Genomic DNA, 27,009 nt, shown 5'->3' with positions numbered 1-27,009 from the left:
ACGCACAGCGTTGATACAAACAACCTTAGATGGCGCAGCCCAAAAATGGTTTTCAGTACTACCTCTAGAAATAAAATCAAACTGGAAAAGATTTACACAAGAATTTTCAAAAATGTTTGACTCCGAAAGAAACAAACAACAACAAAGAGTTTTATGTAATGAAATTCGCAGATTACCAAACGAAACCATCAAGCAAATAGCAGTACGAATCGAAACACTAGTTCGAAAAGCATACTCACTAAATACACATGACTATAAAAACACAAAGATGACAGAAATCTTAATGATGACCTTAACACCACAATTAAGGAAAATAGCAATAAAAAAGAGAGCATCCCATCCTTCTTCAATTCGAGAACCCGATTTAGATTTTCGAAAACTAGTAGACAAACTAGAACAAGCAGAAATCACGATGAAACTAGAAGAAACGGAAAATCTGAAATTACAATACGTTAACAAAATTGAAACGACTCCCACTAATATTAATAATATACAGGAATCAGAAACAGACCTCGTTGAAAAAATCACTGAAATACTCAATATTTACGAAAAGAACCCGAACTTTAAAGGCAAACCATCTTTCAAAAAATGGTGTAATTATTGCCGCCGATACGGACATAGTATTTCCGAATGTAAACAAAAACAGCAAGATAGTCAAAATAAACCTCAAAAATACAAAGAACCAAATAAATCATTCTATCAATACATGAAAAAAGATCAAAATCTACCAAACAAAAATGTATACAGCAACAACAGTTCAGGAAAACCACTTCCGAACAATACAAGTTATACAAGAAATCAATCCCCATATAACTCAAGTTATAGAGGAAGATCACCAGAACGAAGAAATACACAAAACTCATCACAAAATCACTACAATAGACCAAATAGTAGAAATAACTACTCCAGATCAAATTCAAATACACAACGATTTGTTTCTAGATCTAATTCCCAATCAAGAAATAACTACTATCCAAACAACCAATCACGAAATTCATCATACAATAGGAATAGAAACTACTCCTATAATAGAAATAGAAGTTATTCAAACAACCGAAACCAGAATTACCCGAACAATCGATCAAGGAATAACTCATATAATAGATCGAACTATAACAGACCAAACAATAATTACCAAAATAGATCGCGAAATAATTCACAAAATCGACACCCAAGTTATAATAATCGTTATAGAAATTATTCCCAATCACCACACCGGAATAATAATCACTATAATAACTCTAATAATCGTCATAGAAGCAGTACACCTAAACATCAAACACAAATCAATCAAGTACAAGCTAATCCAGAAACAACATCAGACCCCCCAGGTATTGATGACACAGTAACTGATACGTTACAACTCAATCAAATAAACTGTACATCATCAGATTCAGAAAGTGATACTGAAAACACTCTTGCTATCAATATGATAAAAGTCGAAAATGACTATGAATCTGTCATATATGAACAACCCTTTCCATCACATATATATGAAAATCAATCAGAATTTCTTCAAAATTATTACACTACACCCATAAATTCCACATCAACGACGCAAGAAACAAACGAGATTAACACTACAGATCAAACCAATAAAAATACCAAAACAAAATGCTTGAATACAAACCATATTTATCAAAATATACAAAAAGAACAACCCAAAGAAAAAATTTGGACAATACCATTTCTCTTAGAAAGCCCAAGAAATAAAGAATTTCAACCACCAGACCTTGAAATAGATTTTTTAATTGATTCAGGAGCAGAATCAAACATAATAAACATCCCCACATGGAATGAAATAAAAACTTTACATCCAAAGCTAACACCTCTTGAAACCTCCAGCAAACTAGCAACAGCACAAGGATCAACATTGATAAACTACGGAAAAATCCAATTATTTCTCCTCCCTACCAGAACAATGGAGCAAAGTAAAATTCTAAACAAGCCATTTAAACAAATATTCCATATCACTGATATTAAATATAATATCATTGGAATACCATTTATTTCGAAGTATATACCAACAATTAACATCCTAAATAGTAAAATATTAATCAAAGATAAATATACAAAAACAAAAGAAACATCCCTAACATTTTTTCAAAGATTAAACAAACAACCACCATTCTTTTCAAAATTTTATCCAATATATAACCAACAAAGAAAACACCTGAAACCACTATCAGGAAACATATATAATTTTTCAATCAAACAAGTTCACCAATATGATAAAGAACAAAACAAACAAAAATTTTATATGTCAGATTTTGAATTCAAACCTATTAATAAATTTTTCAAAATCACAATCTCATCAATAAAATATTTGAAAAATTCGAATTCAGATATTATTTCCTTACATGTCTATAACAACACACCTTACCAAGTAACATTACCTTTAGGACTTTTAGGATATTGTGAAACCAACGCTACAATATCACCAATACACGAAAAAGCCTATCGCGTAAATAATATACTCCAATTACTAGATATTTGCCAATCTACAATTCTTAATGAAGAATTATCTATAAATAATATAATAAGTAACGAAAACAGAAATACGGATTATTTCACAAAAACTCCATATTTCAAACCTACATTCAACATCAGTAACTACACAGAGGACCAACAAAAATTTTTAACAATGTTTAATTTCCAACATTCACAAATAACACAAGACGAATTCGAAAAGTTAGCCAAACAGCTAATTAAATATTCATCAGTCTATGCAACATCAAAATTCGATGTTGGCAAAATCAGTTCATCACTACATCTCCCATTAAAACCAGACGCAGTTTTCAAAAAACAGAGAGCAAGTAAAGTACCAATTCACTTACATGATAAAGTAAACAGATTACTCGATATTTTAGAACAGTACAATATTATATCACCAGTTAATAAAGAAGAACAACCAAAAGGCAACACATTCATCAACCCCGTTATCATTCTAGCTAAAGGAGAATCATTAAAAATCGTTCTCGATGCTAGATACCTCAATTCACTTATAGATGAATCAAAATGTAATTGGCCCATTGAACCAATACAAGTTATTTTAACAAAAATAAACGGCAAATACTTTACAACCGCCGATATGAATAGTGCATACAATCAAATGCCACTAGATGAACAATCACGACGTTTAACACAATTTGTTATCGGAAACCAACAATACGAATTTAACCGCTTATTCTATGGAATATCCATAGGACCAGCAGCATTTTCAGCTTTTATGAGCAAAATTTTTAGACCACTAATACTCAAGAAAAACGCAATCACCTATTTAGACGATGTTTTTATGCAATCACAAACAAAAGACGAAATGTTCAAAGTTTTAGAAAAATATCATCAAATACTTCAGAACGAAAATCTGAAGGCCGCCCCCGATAAATCACACTTCTTTTTGACAAGAGTTAAATTCTTAGGACATAACATAGAAAGAAAAACAATAACTCCACTGAAATCACGCATTGACGCTATTCAAAAACTTCAACCACCAACAAATAAAAAGAAAATCCAAGAATTCCTTGGAATGTTAAACTTTTTAAGTAAATATGTTTATAAAATGCAATTATATCTACGACCATTTTACAATATCCTTAGACAACAAAATAATTTTGAATGGAATACAGAACATCAAGCACGATTCGAAGAAATAAAGAAACTTTTAACCGAACAAATTTCAAATACAATCCCAGACCCTGATCAACCATTTTATGCAATGTGCGATGCTTCGAACTTTGGCATCGGCGCAGCACTATTACAATCACATAATGGTACAAATAAAATGAACCTGATATCAGCAAATTCCCGATTATTCACTCAAGCAGAGCTACGACTCTCAACTCTAATGAGAGAATGTACAGCCATAATATATACACTGACAGAATATGAATTTCTGATACTTGGATCAAAACATCCCACAGTTTTATTCACAGACCACAAACCAATCATTTTTCTTTTCACACAGAAATCTAACCCAAACCACCGAGTTTACAGATTTCAACTAATTCTAATGAAATTTCCAAACTTACATATAGTTTGGACTGCAGGAAAAAATCTTGCATTACCAGACACCTTAAGTCGAAATACACCACCTGAATTACTTACACGAAAAACAACAGTTGAAATACCCAAAAATATAAAATTCTACCTTGCAGAAAACGAAACATCACCTCGATTAGAATGCAAATATGCAGTAAAAACTGATATTGAACAATCACAAATAAATAATTTACAACATTTCCCACTTTATTTAGATTGTCAAAATAATCATTATGAAGTTGATTTACTTGGAACATCAACCTTCAAACCAATCCCATATTCTCAATGGATAAAAAATAACACCCAACAAAAACGAACAAAACAACACCTACCTAAAAAAGACCATTTTCCACTAATTGAAAAAGAAGATTTAACTGATAAAATAAATTTATCAGGACCACAAACAAATGATTCAAAATACACAATAAATCAAGTTTTTGACCTCCATGACCCACTTGATACAATACCCTTATCTAAATTAGAAATCGAAAACATTTTTCTCCCCCCAACAGAAACAATTACAATTTCAACACTGAAACAATATCAAAACCTTGACCCAGTAATTAGACAACTGAAATCATGGCACAAATATAAAACTAAACCTATCAAAGCAGATTCAACCATTCTAGGAAACAAAACACTCCTCCGATACTTTCGCAAATTTAACAACACAACAATTAACGAAAACACAGACCTTTTAGAGTATAACATGAATGAATCTACAGTTCCATGTCTCCCTATAAGTATGATTCTTATAGCTTTTAATATTTCACACACACAAAATATTAAAGGACACTCTGGATCAGAAAAAACATATTCAAATTTTATACAAAATTTTTACTTCCCAAATGCACCAATCTGGATAAAAGTACTATGCAATGACTGTATAGTATGTCAACTAAATAAACCTTACCCAAATCAAAAACAAATAGCACAAAAACAAGATTTTAAAGGACAAAGTTTGTACTTTAATCATCGTATCTCATTTGATACTAAAGGACCAATTTCACCCTCATCAGAAGGAAACTCCTACATTATGGTAATTGTTGACGCATTTACACATTATGCAGCACTTAACCCAGTACCACATTGTAATGCTTATTACGCATATACAACACTTTATGAACACTGGATAGCAAAATTCGGACTACCAGAAATTTTAGTTACAGACAATGGTACAGAATTCATAAATAATGAAATAATAACACTATGTCATTTATACAACATTAAACACAAACCACGTACATCTCATGCACCTTGGACAAACGGCTTAGTCGAAGGTATGAACCGTTCACTACAAGAATATCTTAGATGTATCATCAACGGAAATGATACAAAATATACCGAATGGTCAGCAGATGTAAAATTATTTCCCTTAGCATATAATTCACAAATCACGACAACTTTAGGAATGTCACCATACGAAATGGTTTTTAACCAAAAGCCACGCAAACCAATAATGTTTACAGCAAATTCCCATAAAAACGCACAAGGTTATTGTCAACCAAATAAAGACTCAATTTGTTATAACCTCCCATTACATACGCACGATGAAGATCATTTTCATCACCCACAAATTCTTAAACTAGCCTCCGGTACACACACCGAATGGATTTTAAATAGAGATAAGAAACACAATGAAATTTACCAAAAAATAACGAAAAAGTTATTACAAAGACAAAACATAAATGACCAAATCAATTCACGTTTTACACCAGCTTCCGATTTAAAAATTGGAACATTTGTTTTAATACCTAATTTTAATACTCAAAAAGGAATTTCTAAAAAATTACAACCCCTCCGAAAAGGACCCTACCAAATAATTGAAAAACCCACTGATGTCACATATAAAATTACCGACTCAAACAAAAAAGAAATCGTTCAGCATCGAAACAACCTATTACCTTATTACCCAAAAGAATACGCACTCCGCGAATTAACTCAATTATATTCTTTCACAGGATTAAAAATCATTCAAAACGAACCACATCTGAAAAACACAGAACAAAATGATAACCCCACCGAAAATCAAAACACAAAACCAACCGCCACCAAAAACAATACACAAAACCATAAAGAATCACCAAAACAAAGAAAAAATAGACAAATGACCGAACAAATAATACCCCAAGAACAAATCGACAAATCAGAAAATAGAAAAACAACAAGACTCCGAAATCAACCACGTAAAAACTATAAAATATTCATCCCCCAATCTAAAATTTTAAAGAAAGTAGAATTTCAAAAGTAATTTTAACATTTGCTTCACAATCTTGAAACCTCCGAAACATTTTTCATTTACATTTTTCAAAATAACATGCTGACAAGTACGTAATAATTCTAGTTCAAAATAGACCAATTGGATTCATCCAATCCGTCACTTTCTCTAACTCAAACTAAGACCAATTAGACGAATCATATAGAACTCCAGGCACATCTATAACTATAACTTTACGACCTCCAGGTCAAAAATAAGCAAACCACTCCAACTTGACAACTAAAATAAATATCACCATAATACCGTACCCCTCCCTTATCTAATAACCCAAAGATCAACAATATTTCCCCAACTCAGACCACGAATACCCCCAAAGCAAATTTGTTAAATTAGCCTAAAGTAACAAAATGAAGATTTTAATTAGCCTAAAGTATAAAAATCTCACCATACCCCGGATCATTTGACAAACAAAAATAAAGAAAAAGACGACCTCCCAGTCACCATGAAAATTGCCCCCAACAAATTTTTACAAAACTCAACCCACTTGTCAAAAAACTAATAAATAATTCGACCACACTAGAAAATCGCCTCAAACAGCAAAAAATATTCGACCAAGAGATCATTTCTTAAATGCTCTTCTCTCAAACAGTTGCTCAAATACTTATAAATTTTAAACATTTTTTTTCAATACTTGAAACCTTTATAATATTTCTTTTTGATATACTTGAATCTTTTCTAATAATCTTAATCATTTTTTGTAACATTTTTTAAATTTTCTACACTATACTCGAACTATTCTTCCAACTTTCCAAAACCCTTGAATATATCCACAGGTACGATTTTCACAACTTGTCTAAATGATACGAACAATTTTCAGTAGAACTGATATTTTTTTATTGTTTGTAATTTTCATAACATTTTTATCATCCCTCATTTTGACAATATGTAAATGTATAAAGAAAGCAATCATCACATTTGCCCTAGCAACAATTTTTCTAATTATTTTTTTGGAAGAATATTATAATAAACATAAACCTTCCCACTAAAGTAAAAATTCAAAAATCCATCAAAAATTGCTACCCAACAGTCACAGAATCAGTCTTCACCGACATCATCCCAAGATAATCCAACACCACCTTCAACTACTCAAAATCCTCAAACATCTACACGAATTTCTTTTCAAGACAATCCATACACTTTTGAAGAACGGCACGCTCGTTTATCTGAACCACTAGAACCAGTTCAACGACAAGCATCCCTAAGTGAACCAACATACAATCTTTACCCAACACTACCACAAGAACTAAGCAGAATACGAAACCTTAGTCAAAACCAAAACACAACAGAAATAAATAGACAAATTATACATCCTCGACGAAATAGAAATTTTCAAACTCCCCGAGTTCATTTTGATATACCTCAATCCCCATCACAAACCACTCCAGAAAACACCACTGGTATCACACCAGAAACTCCTACACTTTTTTCACAACGAAGCACTTCAAGTCTACCTTCAGACTACTTAGGTTCAACACCAACATCTGAACAAGCACGAGAAAATCCTTTTAACCCCCCAAACCTAACATCACGACTGCCATATTGGACTACACATTCATTTACACAAGGTGAACCAAATTTAGTCAATGACCCCATAGATATTTCTACGGATACAACAACATCCTCATCACTACCAGAAACATTATCACTACCATCAACACCATCAATAAGCCAATTTTCACCACCACCCTTTAACTTAAATTTTCCAAATAATCTCGACGCCAGATATCGAGAACAATCATCAATAAATATTCCTTTAAGATTAGACTGGAATACATTCACAGCACCTCCACCATTATTTGGACAACATCAAGAAAGTAACCGCCTTCATAACTGGGCACTTAATAGATTACAATATCGCCAAGATATTCATAACGATATCCGTGATCACAATATTCAAATACTCCAACAAAACAGTTTACAATTAAAGTTTGAAATCACAGTTAAGTTAAATAACATTACCCAACATCCCTACCCATTAAATCCACCTAACATAACAGCTCAATCACTACCACCACCGTTTATAACTACTGAAGTAATATATAAATACGACAGATACACTAAAAACACAATTGGTTACATTACATTTTATAACCCATACTCAGGATTATCATACACATGTATATTCTAAAATTATTAATTTTTCTCCAACTCCTTTTTCTAGTAACCTCAAATCAAAACATAAACCCTTCCCCTCGTACAGGACCACAAGATTTATTAGTAACACATTACGATTGCGAAGAAAATGAACAAAAAACACTACACAAATATGCAATAAATCAAGTATCACAATGTGAAACAGAACCACAAGCTATAGAAACCACAGATATAATAGCAACACTCTATTCCAAAGCCCGAGCAACAACAGTTACAGGTTATAAATTCACAGCGACATTTTCCGAAAAGAAAGTACATTGTTCACAAGTCTCAAACGGCAACAAAAACCGACTTGACCATGAATCATTCTATCAAAGTAATATAGAACGCCTTTTACATCTCAATCCCGACGATTGTAAAAATGAATTACTTAGACTAAACATCACACAAAATAAAAACTCCCAAAGAAAATTAGTTAATTTTCAAGTTTTTTCAGACTCTGTACACCAATCACAACTTGAAAGACACCAAGGACATATAAAACTAGACGAAAAATACCCGTATAACGGCGCACACGGACGATTAACCTATGACCTACATGATAAACATTGGATACCACACATTGGTATAAATAACCCATCAAACTGCAAAGCAGACACGAAAAATAAAGGATACCAAGAAATAATGTTTTTCGATTGGAAAATACAACTCGAAAAAATACAACTCACACGAGATTTATCTGATAATACAATGATCTATCAAGGAATCCGACTACCTTGTAAAAATGATCAAGGATATTGCGACCCTACAACAAGAACACAAGCAACAATTGTTTGGTTCCCCGAAGATACATGTACAACATTTCAAGTAGCAAAAATACACGCTCGTATGATAAAATTTCACGAAAAATATTTTATACAATCAATTCCATATGAACAAGTCCATCCATCACGAAAACTAAGTTCTAATTTTAGAAACATAGACAATATAGAAAATAAATTGACACGTTTTCAAATATATCAAGAAACAGAACTTGCATGTAAATACAGGAATCCACTTCACAGAACACAATACTCTGAAATATTAGTTGAATACGAAAAAGGATTCGACATGACCACTGGAAAAGTAAAAATCGACCCATATGCCACAGGTCATCCTCTAAACGAAGGAACATCCTATATACCAGTTAATTTTGAAAAAAGCAACGGACAACCTGGTGGACATCTAAAACCTTATGACACCAGAAGCACACGCTTACAAGAATTATCACTAATGAATACTACATATTTCGGTAATATCCACTATGATATTCATTTGGATATGAAACTAGACTATACAATTAGCCGCATTTTTCAAGAAATGTCACTCTCCGAATTAGAAACACTACACCAACTATGCGAATTAGAACGGACACAAATATTACAATCACTTGCACAAGCAGTATTAAAAATACCCTATGCAGGATACTTATTATCAGGAAATAGATCAAATTTTTTAGACTACGAAGGAAACATCTTATGGTTTTATACTTGTACCAAAAAAGTATCACCACTCTACGTTTTTGAAGATAAACGATGTTATAAAAGAATCCCTATCTTTTATAAGAATAAAGTACATTTCGTGGATACACTTTCACGAAGAACCTATTTCTGGGATACCGCAGTCCCATGTGGATCAGAAAATAGCCACAATGTAGTACAACTAAACCCTGATGAAAATAAATATTACCTTCTCACTCCATATCCAACATTAATGCAATCACTCAAAAAATTTTCACCAGAAAGCATTCGCGCTATCGCTCGAAACCCAAATATAGACTTACAATCAATAGGAATATACTCAAAATCAGATATTCAACATCACATTAGAACACAACAATTCCAGGAATTATTAACACAAATGGACACAATACAAAGACAATCAATTGACCAAAACTTACGCAAACTTGCAGAAACCGCAGGTTTTGCCGATATCTACACCCAAGACTATAGCGGATATTTTAAAGACATTAAAGATTATATATATCTAAACGGCGAAAAATACCGTCCCCAAGATATATCACCAATTAACATTTTTAGCTTTGTTACACTCAAAAATGAGATCCTAGATTTTCTAGGATGGCCCTACTACATCTTAGAAAAATTGACTATTTTATACGCAATGTTTAACTTTATTGGATTTCTTTTCTCACTCTTAAAAGGAATCTACAATACATGTGCTATACACACACAAGTAAACAGACAAGCAAGCGTAGCACGCATACTCTTTGCAGGATTTTTTGGAATCTTTTCTACATCTATAAACAAAATTCTTTTAGACGCACAAATAAAAGAATATAACACAAAAATAACAACACGACAAAATACATACGACGAAGAACATAACAATGTCGACACACAGCCAACGGCACCACAATTACCACCCCTACCAAATAACCATCCACTATCCCTAGTCCCACGAAATTTTCGAAATTTAGCAATCACACATAATCCAAATTTTCGACTCAATACATCACAAAGTCCCGTCCAACATATAATGACACACCAGTCACAAGATGATAATACTTATGAACAAATTATTGAACAGCCCCATACCACCGCTTTTCAATCTCAAAATAATAATTTTTTTAGCCCACGATGAGCCGCCAACTTGGATCACTACACCGATCAAATTCCCATCCAACCAATCTTACCTCTTCAATCCCAATCATACCACTTTTTGCTTTTCCGCCACCCGATTTTCCATCTAGCAATGCAACATCAGGCATGAATTCCGACACTAACTCACATATTTCAGTTTTATACTCCATCTCACAGCTAAATAACCCGAATATTGAAACCCCCGATGAATTTGCCGACTCAGAACCATCCCCATCCAATAATTTTCATAACCCTTCTAATTTTTCTCAACCTCCTTTTCAACCCATATTGTCCAATAACCCTGACCCAATCACTCCGACACCCTCTTATGCTTCCCAAGTTACCCCAACCTACTCCTCATACCAATCTGACCAATCATCTCATTCTCCAGACACCCCCCGAATCTCCCCAGAGCTAGATAATTTTATTACCCTCCAACAGCAACCCTACCACCTTAACACCCCGACCATAAACCAAATCTCCTCCACTACAAATTCATCCAATCCCCCTACACCCTCTTCAAATTATACTGAATCATTAACACCATCATCCACATCCACTATATCTTCACTAAACACTAATAGAGCTTACCGCACTTTTAAAAGAAAATTCCCCAACCATCCTTTCCCAGCAAAACCAGGAACAGCCCGTGAATACATCAACCACCCCCAGCATACTAACACTAAAGAATTTTTAGCTATCACCTTACCCTCGTTTCCACAATACACTTTAAACACCCCTCACGACGCTAACGAAACACGCAACTTTGTAGATGAATACGTTTTAATGCCCACTCTCTCTTGGACCTCATACTATCATTTCACTAACCCTCTTTGCTTACCTTTATCCAGCACTTCCATCGATATAGAACGAAACAAGGACATGCTATATCAACTCACTACACCACTAACCGCTAGACAATTTACCTACGTTGGATATAAAAAATCACTAAAAATACACACTGCACCTAGAGCTAATGAATATACACTAGAATACTACGATCACAACATCATTAGAGCTAACCAAGATCAATTCTTAGACGACGATCGCTTCGCTAATCCACAAATCACCGAGAAATTTATCATCAAGACACCATATATATTTACACTAAACATCTTCGACCGCAAGTTTGATCACATTATTTCAGAAGCAGTAACAGACACACAAGCATACGAAAGTTTTAAAGAACGCTTCCAAATATTTTCACTAACCTTTCATTTCCTTGCACCACACGAAAGAGATTTACACTGCTCACACGATATTATGTTGCGCACTAAACAAACACATACATACAGTTACTATCGTTTCATCCAAAATCACTTTGACCTCCACACACCCTCTAGACAACCACACCATCGTTTCCAATTCATCAATTCAAAATACACTTCACCGTATTTCCTAAATTTCACATACTGTATTAAAGACACTAACCTCCATGGTATTCTTCGTAATTATGACCCCATAACCCAAATGTACATCTTCTGTCCCATTACCAAGACCTTCAACGCCGAAGAATCCCGACCCTTCCTTATCCCGCACGAATTCCTACAACCTATAGAAATCCCAATTTTAGAATTCATCCACAACACTAAATTTAACCACAAATTATATAACTTAATCCAAAACACACCTTATGAGTTTGCAGTAGGCACTGAAGAACTAACCACTATTAAGGCACTTCAATTGCTTTGGCCACTGCTTCAAACTAAAAATATCATCCGCATCTTAGCTAAACTACTAACAACTTCAGAACTAATTCACGACATCTTCCCCCACGGTTTTTTCCCCGACGACTAACAGGTAAGTATGAATTAAATGAATATAACTAACTAATTGAAATATTAAAAAACTCACCATTCTTTATTCATGTTTTCTTTAGATTTTTAGCCTTCATCCTAGATCATCTGAAAAATTCACAAAAGAAAAATAAAAAATAGCAAACTTCTTCAAAACTGTTTAAGACCCTATTAAACTTTTGCACCAACAATTAAATAAATATAATACCAATGCAGTAAATTAATTTATAAAATTTCCCCCCAAAAGCAGTAAATCTACATATGATGAAAATTTGTATCTTAAAATTCCCCCATAACTAGCAGTAAATTTCTAAATTCTATGTAGTAAATTAATAAAATGCAATTGCAGTACTAACCTTTTGATATTTTCATTCATTCGCACAGAAATTCTATCCACACTCGCACAGCTCGCCCACGAAGAATTGTTTAAAATAATGAATTTCAGTTTCAAGTTTTCACACTCAACAACTCTAACATACAATAACATGTTTCAAACTTTCCTTTAACCCGGTTGGAAAGGAATCATATACTAAACAAAACTAACCAACGCAGCTTACTAAATACCACAAATCATAGAATAACAGCATGACTTAGAAAAGGAAACCAACGGTACCCAAACCGGATTAACCCAGTTTAAAACTGGATAATTTATTCTTTTGAAGACTATTACAAAGTCTTAGAAAGAAATAATAAAACACAAAAAAGTCGAAAGACAAACCCATACCACAAACAATTTGCTTTTTGGAAAAAGTACATAACCAACAAGACATAAGTAAAACCACAACAAACCCAACATAAAACGTTGTCACATAACAGGACCCCTCACAAAAACCGCATGAAATCATACTCCCACACCTGGCCTAACCCACCAGGAAGGACGTCCTGAGCATGCTCTATAGCCGGCCTAACCCACCGCGCTACATCCACGCTTTGTGACCACACCTTTATTTTTAATAAGAGCTACTCAAGGGTGAGTAACTCTTCAAAATAACCGAACTAAACAAAAAGCTTTTGTGAAAACAACTAACTAAAATCATTATAAAAAAATATTAAACTAATAAAAGTTTTATAAAATGTAAAATCACATGATGCAATATATAGATCAGAATACAACACCAAGGACGAACATCAAAAGACAAGACGACCTCACTACACTCGAGAGAGAATGACCAACTACAATCGATATGCCGCTCACAATCACAACTCAAAGGATTTAGAGTACGACTTGACTTCGCAGAAAAGGACTTCATTGAACTAGACCAATGACCACCTCGATGTTCAAGTATACGTACAGATCCGAGTAACCAGGCATCCCCTCCACGCACAATCTCCACGCCATTCCCAAACTAGATCATACACAAAAGAAGTTCTCCACGCAGAACAGAAAAACCTGACATAGCCAACCATTCTGGAATCAGAATTGACTTTGTTGCAGAGACTCAGTCGTTGTCACAAGAAGAAGCGAAAGAAAATTATGATGTTCGCCAAATACCAACGTCCATCATCCACCCTTGAATTACAGAAGAACTGTTCTAAAAAACTCTGTAAAACCCGGATGGGTGGAACCTGATCTAAACTATATTTTATGATTGGATAAATTAAATGTTTTACCAATGTAAAGTATTTAATATTAACCAATCATGATCCATCTAACTAACAACCCACTTATTTGTAAGTGCTGAAGTTACTTGTAATTTCAGCACCAGAGAGATTTGAATTTAACTTAGAAATTAGTTGGACTCTCCCGAGCACTTCAGCAGCCGCAATAAACCAGTATACCCTAGATCTATTGAGCCTAGCAGAGACTAGTTAAACAACCTGAGACTAGATAGTATAAGAGTAAGATTAGGATCGGTATTAGACTAAGAAGTTGCACGAATCTATCCGGCCGAAAATAAGATAGCGTGACGAGCAGACGGTGTACCCTATCCGAAATTACTCTATGAGTTACACCTCGGTCCTAACTCACTGCATATCTCTTCAGTTAAATTTTTCCAAATATCCCTTGGCTATGTTTGGGAGTTTCTGTATCGTAAAAATTTAGCTCTTTGTTCACTAGGCACCATCCATTGACTCAATATTGTTTAGTTTGAGCAAATTGCATCAAAAACTTCCTTATAACACAAGCTGTTTTTTTTTGAAGAACAGTCCTCAGTCAGCTCAATTTGAAGCTTATTTAAGAGACTGGTTTATTCAACTTTTGTTTTTTATGCTACTAAACTAGATTGCTTTTGGAAAAAGATAAAATTGGAAATTGTTTTTTTTCCAACCATTGAAAGTGGAAGGGAACTATGACTTCGGGTGTGTTTTTGTATTTCCTCAAATAATCAAGAGCCACGCAAAATAGTAATCTGAATGGGTCGAGTGCTATATCGTAGTAAATCTCTTTCAATCGATCGACGCTATAAACTTTGAAAAAGGTTTTGTCGGTGTCAAGAAAACCGTATTGAATTTTTAAGTTCAATTTTAACAGGGTAAAGCGAGCGAATAATGGTTTTTGATATGAAAATTGGCAATTTAAGCTATGGAAAACTTAGTTTACCAATTTTTTTTTTTGAAATTCTCTTCATATTTTTTGTTCTGTTCATTCATTATCGAAAGACAACTGGTTAGTCAAGGCCAGTGCATATGCTGTACGCTTTCTTTGAGTTCATGTTCCTACAATTAATTAATAATGGGTATTTCTGCTATTCGCAGAGAATCTATTAGAGGCTGTCGTACCTTCTTTCTAAGCTTAGTCAGTTTCTCTTATTTCTCTCATTCCAGACTGAGTTAGTTTGTTGAGCGAAGCTTTTTATGCGAGTCAAGGCCATTTTTTGCGTCTAGAAATTTCACCTGTTATCATTGATGCAGCCGAAATTGGTCAGGATGAGGTCGACCTGAAGCTAGAAATTAAAAACGAGCCCGTCCTCGCACACTATCATTTACTTGGCAGGGGATCGATTAAACGTTCTGACAATCTCAAGTGAACCCCTTACCACTAAGCTACAATGCACCCAAAAACGGCCTAAATTGAAAAGGAAAATATGTAGAAAGAAAGAAAGACTTTATTTCTCCATAATAGTATAAGTACAGATAAAACAGTAATTCTTAAGTATTTTAGGAAACTCAAAATAACTTTTGCACAAAATACCAGAATGGATTGGATAGACTGAAGGTACAATCTACCCGAACACAACTTTGTGATAACTCTATACTATATTTAAATGCGAGTGACAGCTATCTCCCATGTTTAAGCATAATAATTTTGCATGTTTAACGAAAGAATTTTTTTATGTTTAAGCTATATCTATATCTATCTATACTATATTTAAATGCGAGTGACATCTATCTCCCATGTTTAAGCATAAAAATTTTGCATGTTTAACGAAAGAATTTTTCATGTTTAAGCTATGTCATATATTGCAATGCTTAAGAAAATTTTTCAATTAATTTTTCAATATTTCTTTCGAGACCAAATTAAATCTATCTGTCTGTCTGTATACCTGCTTTTTAAATTAATTTGATAATGTCTGTCTACCCGTCGATCAATTTTTCAACTTTCATCTCTGCTCTTATATATTTAAATGCGGGCTGCACTATCTCGCCATGTTTAAGCTTTTTCAACGTATTATTTTTGCATGTTAAACAAAAGAATTTTTTCACGTTTAAGCTATGTCGTATATTGCAATATTCAGTTTTTTATCGATTTTCCAGTTTAAATTCCGTGTTTATTTCATCAAATTTGAAATGAGCAACCAGGAAATTGAAAGATTTTTCCCAGGTTTTGCGATTCTGGCCTCCATATATGAGTAACCAATTTTTTTTTAGTTTACGAGCTAGGCAATTTTGAGATTTTGAGGATGATCTCATTACTGTTGTTAGATTCTGATTATGGCTGCTGAAATCCTTGTAGTTTTCGAGATATGACGTTTTTTTTGGATTTTTTCAACACTTGTAAGAAAACTTAGATATAAAAAGTTTCACAAAACTTGAAATAACCATCTCTGTAGTGAGGCTTTGCCAGGGTACTCTCAGAAGTTGCGAATTTTAACGCCAAATGCGACTACTCAAATCCTTGTAGTTTTCGAGATATGACGTTTTTTATGATTTTTACCGAAATTTTCAAAGAAAACCTGAAAAATTCCAAAAGTTTTGAGATCTCAATTCTCTAATTGGAATATGTGAGGGTACTCTCAGGTGGTTGCGAATTTCGCCTTCCAATATGATTGCTCAAAGCCTTAAAGTTTTCGAGATATGACGTTTTTTATGGTTTTCTCCGAAATTTTCAAAAAAAAATAGATGTTAAAAAGTTGCAAAACTTTGAAGATATCAATCTTGTTTTTGAAATATGTAAAGGTACCCTCAGGAGGTTGCGATTCTGGCCTCTAAATATGGCTGCTAAAATTCTTGTAGTTTTCGAGATATAACTTTTGTGATTTTCATAAAATTTCAAAATACTTTAATTAATTTTTGTTGTCAAAGCTGAAATCCCTTAACCTGTAATTGTGTGCTGTCAGGGTACTCTCAGGGATTGCGAATCTTGCGTCCAATTATGATTGCTCAAATCCTTGTAGTTTTCGAGATATGACGTTTTTGTGATTTTTTCAAAAAACTTAAATTGGTTTTTTAAATTTGACATTCCTTACCCTATAGTTAGGTGCTGTCAGGGTACTCTATGGAGTTGCCAATTTTGCGTCCAAATTCTACTGCTCAATTGCTTTTAGCAGCACCTAAGGGTGCGTTACACGCTAGTTTAAATAAAATAAGAGAAAAAACGGAAGGAAGCTTTGTTTGAGTTCATGTACCTGTAATATTAATTAATAATGGGTATTTCTTTAGTCAGTAAGCTTTCTTTGAGTTCATGTACCTATAATATTAATTTTTAATTGGTATTTCTGCTATTCGCAGAGGATCTATGAGAGGCAGAGGATGTATAATGCTTTCTGAAAGAAATATACCTAATTAAGAGCCAAATACTGTTTAGTTTGCATTGATTTCGCGTGATTGCTAATCACATATAATTTAATCCCAGTATTAAGTAATTTAAAAAAGTTTTTTTTCTTAAAAAATTCAAGTTAAAAAAAAACCCGAAAAAAATTGAAAAGGGACGATATCAGAGGGTCATTTTTCGGATAATAATTGCAACCCTGAAAGGGTGCTTTGATAGCATTTACTCAATGTGTTCAAAAAGTATATAAGTAAATATGAAAGGTTAATTAACAATGGAATGAGCTAAATCAATCTTTTCAGGTTTAAACTTATTTTCGAATTTCTAAACGAAATTTGTTTCTTCATTTTTGGTCATTCCACCAATTTGTCAGGTAGCAGATTGTTATTGCTCATTATAATCAACAATTTTGTACCTCTTTTAGTTAGAGAGCATGATTTTGATTGATTTTTACGAAACAGAGAAACAAATAATTGTTTTTTGGAATTTCTGGTTCTATACATAAAATTTTTCAGAGAAAACACTAAGTTTCAGAAAAATTGTTGGTGTCAATGATTCAAAGATTGGAGCAAAACTTCAATAAATCGCATATTTAAAGTTCATGCACCATTAAGATTCTGTAATCCCAGAAATACTGTGCTATACTGCCATACTTTCTCTTGAAAAAAAATCATTCGGTCGGACAATTTTTCGCTGTAACATAAATTTGGTTCAAGAGAAAAATTGATTCCCCATACACAAGCGAGCCGTATTCTATTATTGGTTTGATATTCGAGTTGTAGTATTTAAGTAAAATTGATGTTGGAACATAATGAGGCATTTTTGAAACAATGCCACAATGACGCCCTAGTTTCGTTTAATTTTTTTTAATATGAAACAAACGACAATTTGCAATCCAGTATATCACCCAGGTGATTACAGGATGGCCTCGGCTCATACATTATTTCAGCTAGGTAAGTTTGAAGATTGCAAGCACTATCATTTCTATCAAAAGTTGTTTTTATCTGAGTTGTGTTAATTTATTGCACATAATCATTTGAAAACATTCGTTTAATCTTTTTGAAATAGATCAAGGCACGAAATTTTACAGGCCACATTTGTATCATCAGCATAAAGAAAGACGTTTGAAACAGTCGCTGAGATTTGCAGGTCAATAATATAAATAAGAAAAAGGAGAGGGCCAAGAACGGAGCCCTGATGTAACCGTGTATTTATGGGCAACCAGTCAGAATGTTGATTATTGACTTGAACGCACTAATACCTATTGGCCAAACAATTTTCAAGCCTTGTAAAACAGTTACCACGTATACTGTAGCAATCTAATTTCCGTAGAGGAATTTTATGATCAAGCGTATCAAATGCTGTTTAAATGAACAAAAAAACTAGCGCTAATTTTTCCGTTCATCCCTAAACGAATGCGCTCAGTTAATTCCGCTAGCACATCGCTTGTCCTATTTGTTTTCGTGAAACCCATACTGACTATCATAGAGCAAATCGAATTTTTCAAATTAATTGTACAAACGAAAATTCTTAATTTTTTCTATTACTTTGCTACAGCTGCTTAAAAGAGATATCGGTCGGTAATTATTAATATCCAATTTGCTATCAGTTTTATGGAGAGGTAAAATCTTTGCCTACTTCAGATTTTGCGGAAATACACCAGAATTGAAAGAAAGGTTTATTATGAATGTTAAACAAGGAGTTATAACGTAACCGCTTTCTATCAGCAGCAAATTGCTTATTTCATCGATTCCGGAAGTTTGTTTGGGCCTTAAGCTGGTATAACACTTTTGACCTCTTGGAAAGAACAGTTGAAAAGGTAAATTGATTTAGCAGCATTTTCAATATGAAAGGTTGGTTCTACTTGATATAGGTTTAGCTAAATTAGATCCAATTAATAAGAATTCATTGAAAATGTCTGATATTGAGGAAGAATCAGACACATTGCTACCATCAACAGATATAGCTGCAATACAATACGAGATGACTTGAATTTTCTTCCTTTTGTTTTATTTAAAACTTTATAAAGCTGTCTCGAGTCTACGATACAATTACTAAATTTTTTGTAAAATAGTCTCTTTTTGTTGCTTTCAAATTTTTTTCAGTTCTTGTCGTTCTCTAATAAACTCTTCTTTTTTACTCGAATTTTCCTGTCACATTTCCAAATTTAATACAATTCTTTCCTCCGCAGAAGGGAGTTTTTAACTTGTTTAGTAAACCATAGAGCATTTGAATTTTTATTTGGATGTAGTTTCGCTGAGGGGCAAACTCACTTATTGATTCAATTAGGTATTCATTAAAATTATTGTGGGCAGTATCAATATTATTTTTGTTGACAATATTTGATATTTCAAATTTTTGTTTTAACTTAATCAGGAAATCAGCCAATTCATGTTTCTTCATTAAAAAAGACATATCACGAGATGATTGTTTTACAAAATTTTCCCAGTTACGATCTCTTATTAAGAAACATTAAGAAAATGTTTCTTTATTTTTTTGAGTAACTGCTCGGAACAGTCTGTGATTCTTGTACAGCAACCGGCTACTCTTGTTAGTTTTTTTGTTCTAGGTTCGACGTGGTGGCTGAGCCCAAGCAGGAAGACGGGTACTGTGCGGATGTTGGTTTTGTGGAAGTGAGTGTGTTGGATCTGCTGAATAAAAACGAGAATATAATAGAGAGGGACTTCGACTTGAGAGACGCAGACACCGATGGACTGCAAGTGGGCTCTATCAAACTCACTGTCAAGGGACTGAGTGCACTGAAGAGTGTGTACAGTGAGCTGAAGGAGAAAAAAGACAGAGCCAAATTACTCGACAATTAACTGTCTTAATCCAATTATTAGCACCACCCACTACTCATCCAAACGTCAAACTAGCAGAGCCCGGGTGAAAACCACTGGGCAATTTCCGAAATGTAGTCGATCAATTGATAATTAGAAGTGTATTGTCTTGGGTTGAGTTTCAGGGGGGCGGATCTAGGGTTTTCTCGAAGGGGGATTTTCTAAAAATTTTCCAAAATTTTGTCGACCTTTTCCTGGTCAACCAATTTGATTTTCAGAGCTCCTAAATTTTGATTCCTAAATCAGTACACTGACTCTATTTTAACCGTTCTTTTTAAAAAAACAGGCAAAAAAACGCGTTTTTAGGCGCCTTTAGAAAAATTTTAGGATCTTTTAGAGAAATTATAGGCGCCTTCATAGAAAGTTTTTAGGGACATTTAGCCAAAATTGGATGTCTTAAAATAGTACTAAAGGGGGACCCTTTTGGTCGGCATCCGCCCCCCACCCCTAAATCCGCCCCTGTCGAGTGTATTTTGCTCTGCTCTTTGATGTTGTTCTAGTAATTTACCATCTGAGCAAACTGGAAATCTGAGTTAAGACATTTAAGGCCTAGCACAGGTAAACAAACACGTATTTGACGCAAATTTCAATTTCAATCCTAAAACCAGTGATATCCTTTGTAGATACCATTTGAAGGTTGAAGTTGAAGTATTTTGGTACGATGATGTTCTTTGCTGAGATTTAAATAGTTCATTTTTTGCGTTAAATTTGTCGATTCATGTTTGTAAAAGAATTTTGCAGCGTTTTGAAAAATTGTAAATAATTGGCTAAATTGAAATGTACAAATCAGAATTGATGTAAATAATTTTAACAGTATATTAGATTGATCAAAAATACAACATTTAAATATGTAAATGTCTATGTAAAATAAATTCAATTTCTGCTATACTACATTTTGATATGACGTCAAGACGTTTGAGATAATTTTCATAGCTTCAGTTAGGATTACAAGTTGTAGTATTTTCTCTGGAAAATGTGCTATTCCTTCTTTCCTGTACGCTAATGAGGGAATAGTTACTAATGAAAAGACACAATAAAGATTATAATAAAAGTGATAGAAGCTATGATGATTAATATCAGCTATAAATGTGACAGTTTCTCTGATGAGTTGACCCTCAACGTTTTTGGCGTGTTGTCATTTGGGGAAGAACTTGAATTTCATTCTCGCGAGTTGACGCGTGATAAAATTAACATGGCCTAGTGTCTTTGCAGTATCGGCTGTCCGCTAGATCTCTGTCTCCAGGGCAAGCCTTGCCCCCGAACTGAGCCTGCTCGTAGATGGACCTCTGTCTAGTCTGTCTCCCCTCCCCTCTTTCTCCCCCTCCCCCTCTGCAAGTGCCCCCGGAACAGGAAGACCACTCGGTCCATTGACCAACCACACAATCCTTTGCTGCATCAAACGAACAAACTTGGAGTTAAATTCATAATTTATAATCACGGTAAGCGAAAACAAATGACACATTGTTTGGGCCGGAACGAGAAAGATGAACGAAGTCTTACAGAAACAGGAATCCGGATAACCAAGGACACATTAACAGCTGTTTATTCCCCTACCACCTTCCCCCCCCCCCCCGCCCAAAAAAAAATCTTCATCCCTTCTACAACCATTCTACAACCACATTTTCTCAAATCCATCGGAATCTGATGTCAAATTACCTTGAAATGTTCAATTACATTATATAAGGTTTAAAGAGTGAAAATCATATTTTTATGCCAAATTTCTTGTTACTGTGAAGTTTGAACTTTTCAATTGAAGAAAATCAAAAAGTGGGATGTACGTACGGTACCTGCAGTTGTAAAAGTCAATGAACGTAGCCAAAAATCTTATAAAGGGTTACTACAAATCCATCTCTATTTCTATTCCACTTGCACATCTCATCTGTAAATCAACAGCTGGCTTCAACGCCTGAATTGATATTTGTTTTACAGCTGAAAAAAAAACTTTTTTTTGGTTGTAAGTGATTGTCGGCTTTATGGATTTCGCCAATTTTTGCCGGGTTTTTAATTCTAATTTTTTTGGTAAATTTTTTGAATGCTTTTTTTCTTCATTTTCATGAGGGTAAATATAGTTCATAGTTTTTTGGTTTTTATAGGCGCCAAAGTTTTCTGTTAGAAAAAAAAAACAATTTTGAATTTTTTCGCAAAAAATTTTAGTCGGATGAATGTTTTCTGATTTTTTTGTTCTAAAAGTGCGTAAATTAAGTTAAAGTTAAAATTAGTTAATTGTGTCTTAGGTTTGAACAAATTTAATTAAAATTGATTGAAGTTGATGGTTTAACGTATTTTTTCAATGTGTCAATGCAAATTGATAAATTTCTAGATTTTCTTGCAAGATAGACTATTATTTGAATATTTTTCGTGTTTTTTGGCGTTTTTTTGATGTTATTTTTTTGTTGTGATCTAGCTCTCTTACCGTTGCGAATAATTTTTGATGTATTTGGGCTATTTTCATAGGCTTTCAAATTCTATAGGTTTTCGGCAAGTTCTTTTGTGGCAATTGTTTGTAATTTTTGCGTTCTTGTTTTAGAAATTTTGTTTTTCGTTTTTTTTTAATCTTATGCTAAAGCAATTAGTGGAAGGGCCTTTAACTCCCGACTGTTCTTGTTGGATATGCACATTGTCTAGTTGCAAGGTTTAATGAACAGTTTTCGAGTACATTTTCGTGGCTGTAAAAAAACAGAACAACACAAAACAGTCCGGAAAATTATGAAAATGAACGAAAAAACAGTCCGATTCAAAACAGTCCGAAAAACAGTGTTGCGAGCTTGCCAACAGAGGTTAGTTTTCTATACGAAATTTAGAACCGCTTATCGCCGCGAAGAGGGGACGCGCGCGTAGTGCGCCTACCAGCGACCTTAAATCGGACTGTTTTGTATTTGACTGTTTTGAATGGGACTGTTTTGTATATGCACCGGGATTATTTGTATCTCAATTTTTTGATCGAAATTTCTTTATCGTTTTCATCTATTGGTTATCAGAAAAAAATGGATAGAGTTAAGCCCAATTCTTATTTTTGTTTTGAACGTAATTGATTTTATCACATTTGCAATAAAATTTTGTGATTTTTTAGCCTACAATTTCTTCAACAAATTTCATTCAAGTTTTTCAATTTTCAAATTTGAGGCACATTATCCTTTGATTCGAAAATTTGAAATTGTCGACCTTTTGGTGGGGCAATGTCAGGGGCTTCCCAGCACTTGCAGGTGTGGCATACATACCTTTGGTTGCTCAAACTTTTTAAATTTCCGAGATCTGATGGTGATAATACAAAACATTTAAAAAGCTCAAGTTTAGAAATAATTCGCAATTTTTTGATCTAGAAACGATAGAGCAAAGAAATTTAGAGCAAAAGTTATTTATCTATTTGTAGTATTTAGAAAGTTAAAAAAAATTTCATAATTAAAACTCGGAAAAAGAATTTAGAAAAGTCGAGTTGATCTTCCCAAAAACTGACAGCAATTTATTCACCCTAACTGTCTATCAAATTTATATTGCTTTATGTTGTAGTATATCTGCGTTCGTCGAAGCAGCTCGCTGCGTTGGATACGCTTGTTTGCATAATAAACGGCTACCGCAAAAGTTGACATTTTGTCATATAAAATTTCTTAAATCAAAAATTACTCTCCAAAATTGACGTTTGTGTTTTGCGTACCAAAAATGGAATGTTGTGGGGAGGGGTAAACGGTAGAAAAGCCAAAATTTGATGAAGTTTGGTGGATTGCTCACCACATTCTGGTCCCAATTGAAGCACACAAGTAGTCTGTTCCTCCGCGAGTCCACTGTTTACGTTGCAGTAGACTGGATTCGAACTGCTGCTCCTGCTCCTCTTCTGAGTGCCCCACTGGGAACAGACTCCGTTGCGGGAGGAGGCCTCACACTCCCCCCAATCACTCCACTCGCTCCACATGCACAGTCTGTTAATGGCCACTGTTACTATGGGTTATGTAGCAAAAAGTAGACACGTCATAAAGTAGACAACTACTATACTAATCAGAATCGAGAAAAAGAAGCAAACTTAAGAAATAAATAATTATTTATTCCCTGAGTTTGCTTTCAGTTCTCAATTCTGATAGGTTAATATAGTAATTGTCTACTTTTTGACCTGATGAAATCAGGGGCGGATCTAGGATTTTCTCGAGAGTGGGATGGGGGGGGGGGATTTTCTGAGCTCTTCCCAAGCACTACAAAGGGGGATTTTCTGAGCTCCTCCCAAGCACTACAAAGACCCTGTTTTGGCCGAAATTTCTGCGCCGCTGGCAAAATTTTGAAAAAACAGGCCAAAAAGGCGTTTTTAGGCACTTTTTGGAAAATGTTTACCAAAAAATCGCGTTTTGTCGGCGCGCGCTCTACCCTCAAAATTAGTACATATTGGCGCCTAAGGCGCCCTTAGAAAAACTTAGTGTCCGTCACTAAAAATGGATATCTCAAAAAAGGGGGACCCTTAGGGTCGGCAGTGGGGTCGAATCCCTGAGGGGGGAGGTGTCCGCCCCACCCCCCCTAAATCCGCCCCTGGATGAAATAAAAGTTGTCTACTTTTTGACCGCGCTCCTACTATATATGTTAGACGGGACCCACCGATATTCAAGAATAATAGATGGTCCCAAGAAACTGCTTTTGTGATAGCAATTTATTGAAAACATCTTGAAGATCATTACATTTTTTTCCCAAGAAAGCTAATAATTTATCACTAATTTCATATATTGACCTTCCACGGAGGCCTTGAATCTGTGCACCTAATTTAAACGAGTACCGATTTGTTCAATTTAAGCACGGTTTTATGATAACATTTTTTGCGCTTTAACTTGTGAAGATTGTTTTTTAACGGAACTTGTTCACCATAGTAGTATTGATCTACTTAACAATCTCCACCTTATGGTATCTACTTAAGAATCTCCCCCCTGTGAATAAATACAGTAAATTAGCACAGCGCTTTCTATTGCAGATTCTAATTTTGCTGCTTTCTGATTGGTCGAAAATTCGACTGTTTTTATCTACTTAAAAATCTCCCCCCCCCCTTTTTTAAGGGGGGAGAGATTGTTACGTAGATCCGTAGTATTACCTATTGGTATCTAAAGAACCCTCTCCAATGTGTTCATCCGCATAGTCGTACCGCGAGGGGTCCGTCGCCTCGTCCCCTGCCGCCGGAGCAAAACCTGGATCGTAATCTAAAACAAATACTGACTGAGTTTTTTCCGACAAACTGAAGTTTTTCGAATTTGATTTTCACTCTATGGTTTAGAGTTATCAATTATCATTATAAACTAGCAATGCTTGGGTTACAAAATCAATCCTGTTTTCCAGCCTAACTTGCAAGTTTGCGTTGAAGTTCTAGGTCTATATGGAGGTGAAATTTCATAAGGTAAATCATTAGCATCGAAACCACTCTCTGAAGCAAAATGCATCCGCTTAAATCAACCTAAGTCGAACTCGTGGTTTTATGTTCAGACAATATCGTGACCGTTTATCGCTATTTCTAGACTAACGCGATCACGAATGGGATTTTTCCAGACTGTCGCGACCAAAAAACAGCGTTTTCAGACTTTCAACAGGCGTTATGGAATATAATTTTTCCGCGATGGGTTCGACTGAATGAAAATGGTCCGTCACCGAATTGAAGGAAGTCAAAGTTTCCTCCACTATATTGATTGAATCAAATGGTTGACGAGAAGTCAAGTATGTGACAAGAAGCTTCCCGACTTTACCATCCGACAATAATTTCCCTTTTATACACTATTTTTATTTTAGGAAACTCCTACATTAGTCTAAACTTTTAAAGTTTTAAAAAGCGGTCCTGAAACTTCTCGCGCTCAAAGCTATACAATTCGATCAAAAATTTTCGAGGCATTAGCTTTGTACGCATCACAGAAAACTTTCTCGTTTTGGACAAATTACAGAGCTTTTAGCGCGGAAAAGCGATGATAAAAAGGAAAGGGAAATGTGAAACAGTTAGAAAAGTTTCTTATAAATTGTTTTTTTTTCTGTTATCAGCTTGTCATCTATCAATTTTTTGTCGGCTTAGTGGCCGCTTTAGAAATTGTAAAAACGTATTTAGTGCTGGTATTTAAATTATCGTTTGTTTTCTGAAAATGAATTAACCTTTCCAGAAAAAAATCTCGATTAGGCCATCAACAACATACTCAAGACGAAGCCAAAAAAATGCTCATTTAACAAAAAATATAGAATATAAGCATAATAAATTCTTAGACAGATGCGAAGCTCAGCTGCGCTTTACTTCGCATCTGTCTAAGAATTTTTTTGCTTTTGTTTTGAGTTTTTCGTTTAATGAGCATTTTTTGGCGTTCGTCTTGAGTATGTTTTTGATGGCCTAATCGAGACGAGTTTCAGTTGGGGACAATTTTTTTGGAAATAACAATTTTCATAATTTTCTATT

The 27,009-nt window shown here is 34.3% G+C and overlaps 2 protein-coding genes across 12 annotated transcripts in view; one reads left to right on the top strand and one right to left on the bottom strand.

The window, feature by feature from the left end:
• The window catches only part of LOC134845998 (protein fantom-like), a 39,459-nt gene extending 17,953 nt beyond the window's left edge, over nucleotides 1-21,506 (top strand). Inside the window, exon 2 of the mRNA XM_063863150.1 lies at nucleotides 20,348-21,506. Within this exon, the coding sequence (XP_063719220.1) occupies nucleotides 20,348-20,600 (253 nt within the window). The 3' untranslated portion in view covers nucleotides 20,601-21,506. The remainder of the gene's footprint in view (nucleotides 1-20,347) is intronic.
• LOC134845999 (spondin-1-like) overlaps nucleotides 21,504-27,009 on the bottom strand; it is a 66,240-nt gene continuing 60,734 nt past the window's right edge. For all 11 annotated transcript variants that reach the window (XM_063863152.1, XM_063863153.1, XM_063863159.1 and 8 more), the window contains 3 exons: nucleotides 25,678-25,783; nucleotides 24,345-24,532; nucleotides 21,504-22,008 (listed from right to left, as the gene is read on the bottom strand). In XM_063863152.1, the coding sequence (XP_063719222.1) occupies nucleotides 21,806-22,008; nucleotides 24,345-24,532; nucleotides 25,678-25,783 (497 nt within the window). In that variant the 3' untranslated portion in view covers nucleotides 21,504-21,805. The remainder of the gene's footprint in view (nucleotides 22,009-24,344; nucleotides 24,533-25,677; nucleotides 25,784-27,009) is intronic.

This window comes from Symsagittifera roscoffensis, chromosome 5 (assembly GCF_963678635.1).
Source record: "Symsagittifera roscoffensis chromosome 5, txSymRosc1.1, whole genome shotgun sequence".
In the NCBI taxonomy this organism is placed as follows: domain Eukaryota; kingdom Metazoa; phylum Xenacoelomorpha; order Acoela; family Convolutidae; genus Symsagittifera; species Symsagittifera roscoffensis.
Note: the sequence above shows the minus strand (reverse complement) of the source record. Positions and strands in the feature narration are given on the sequence as shown.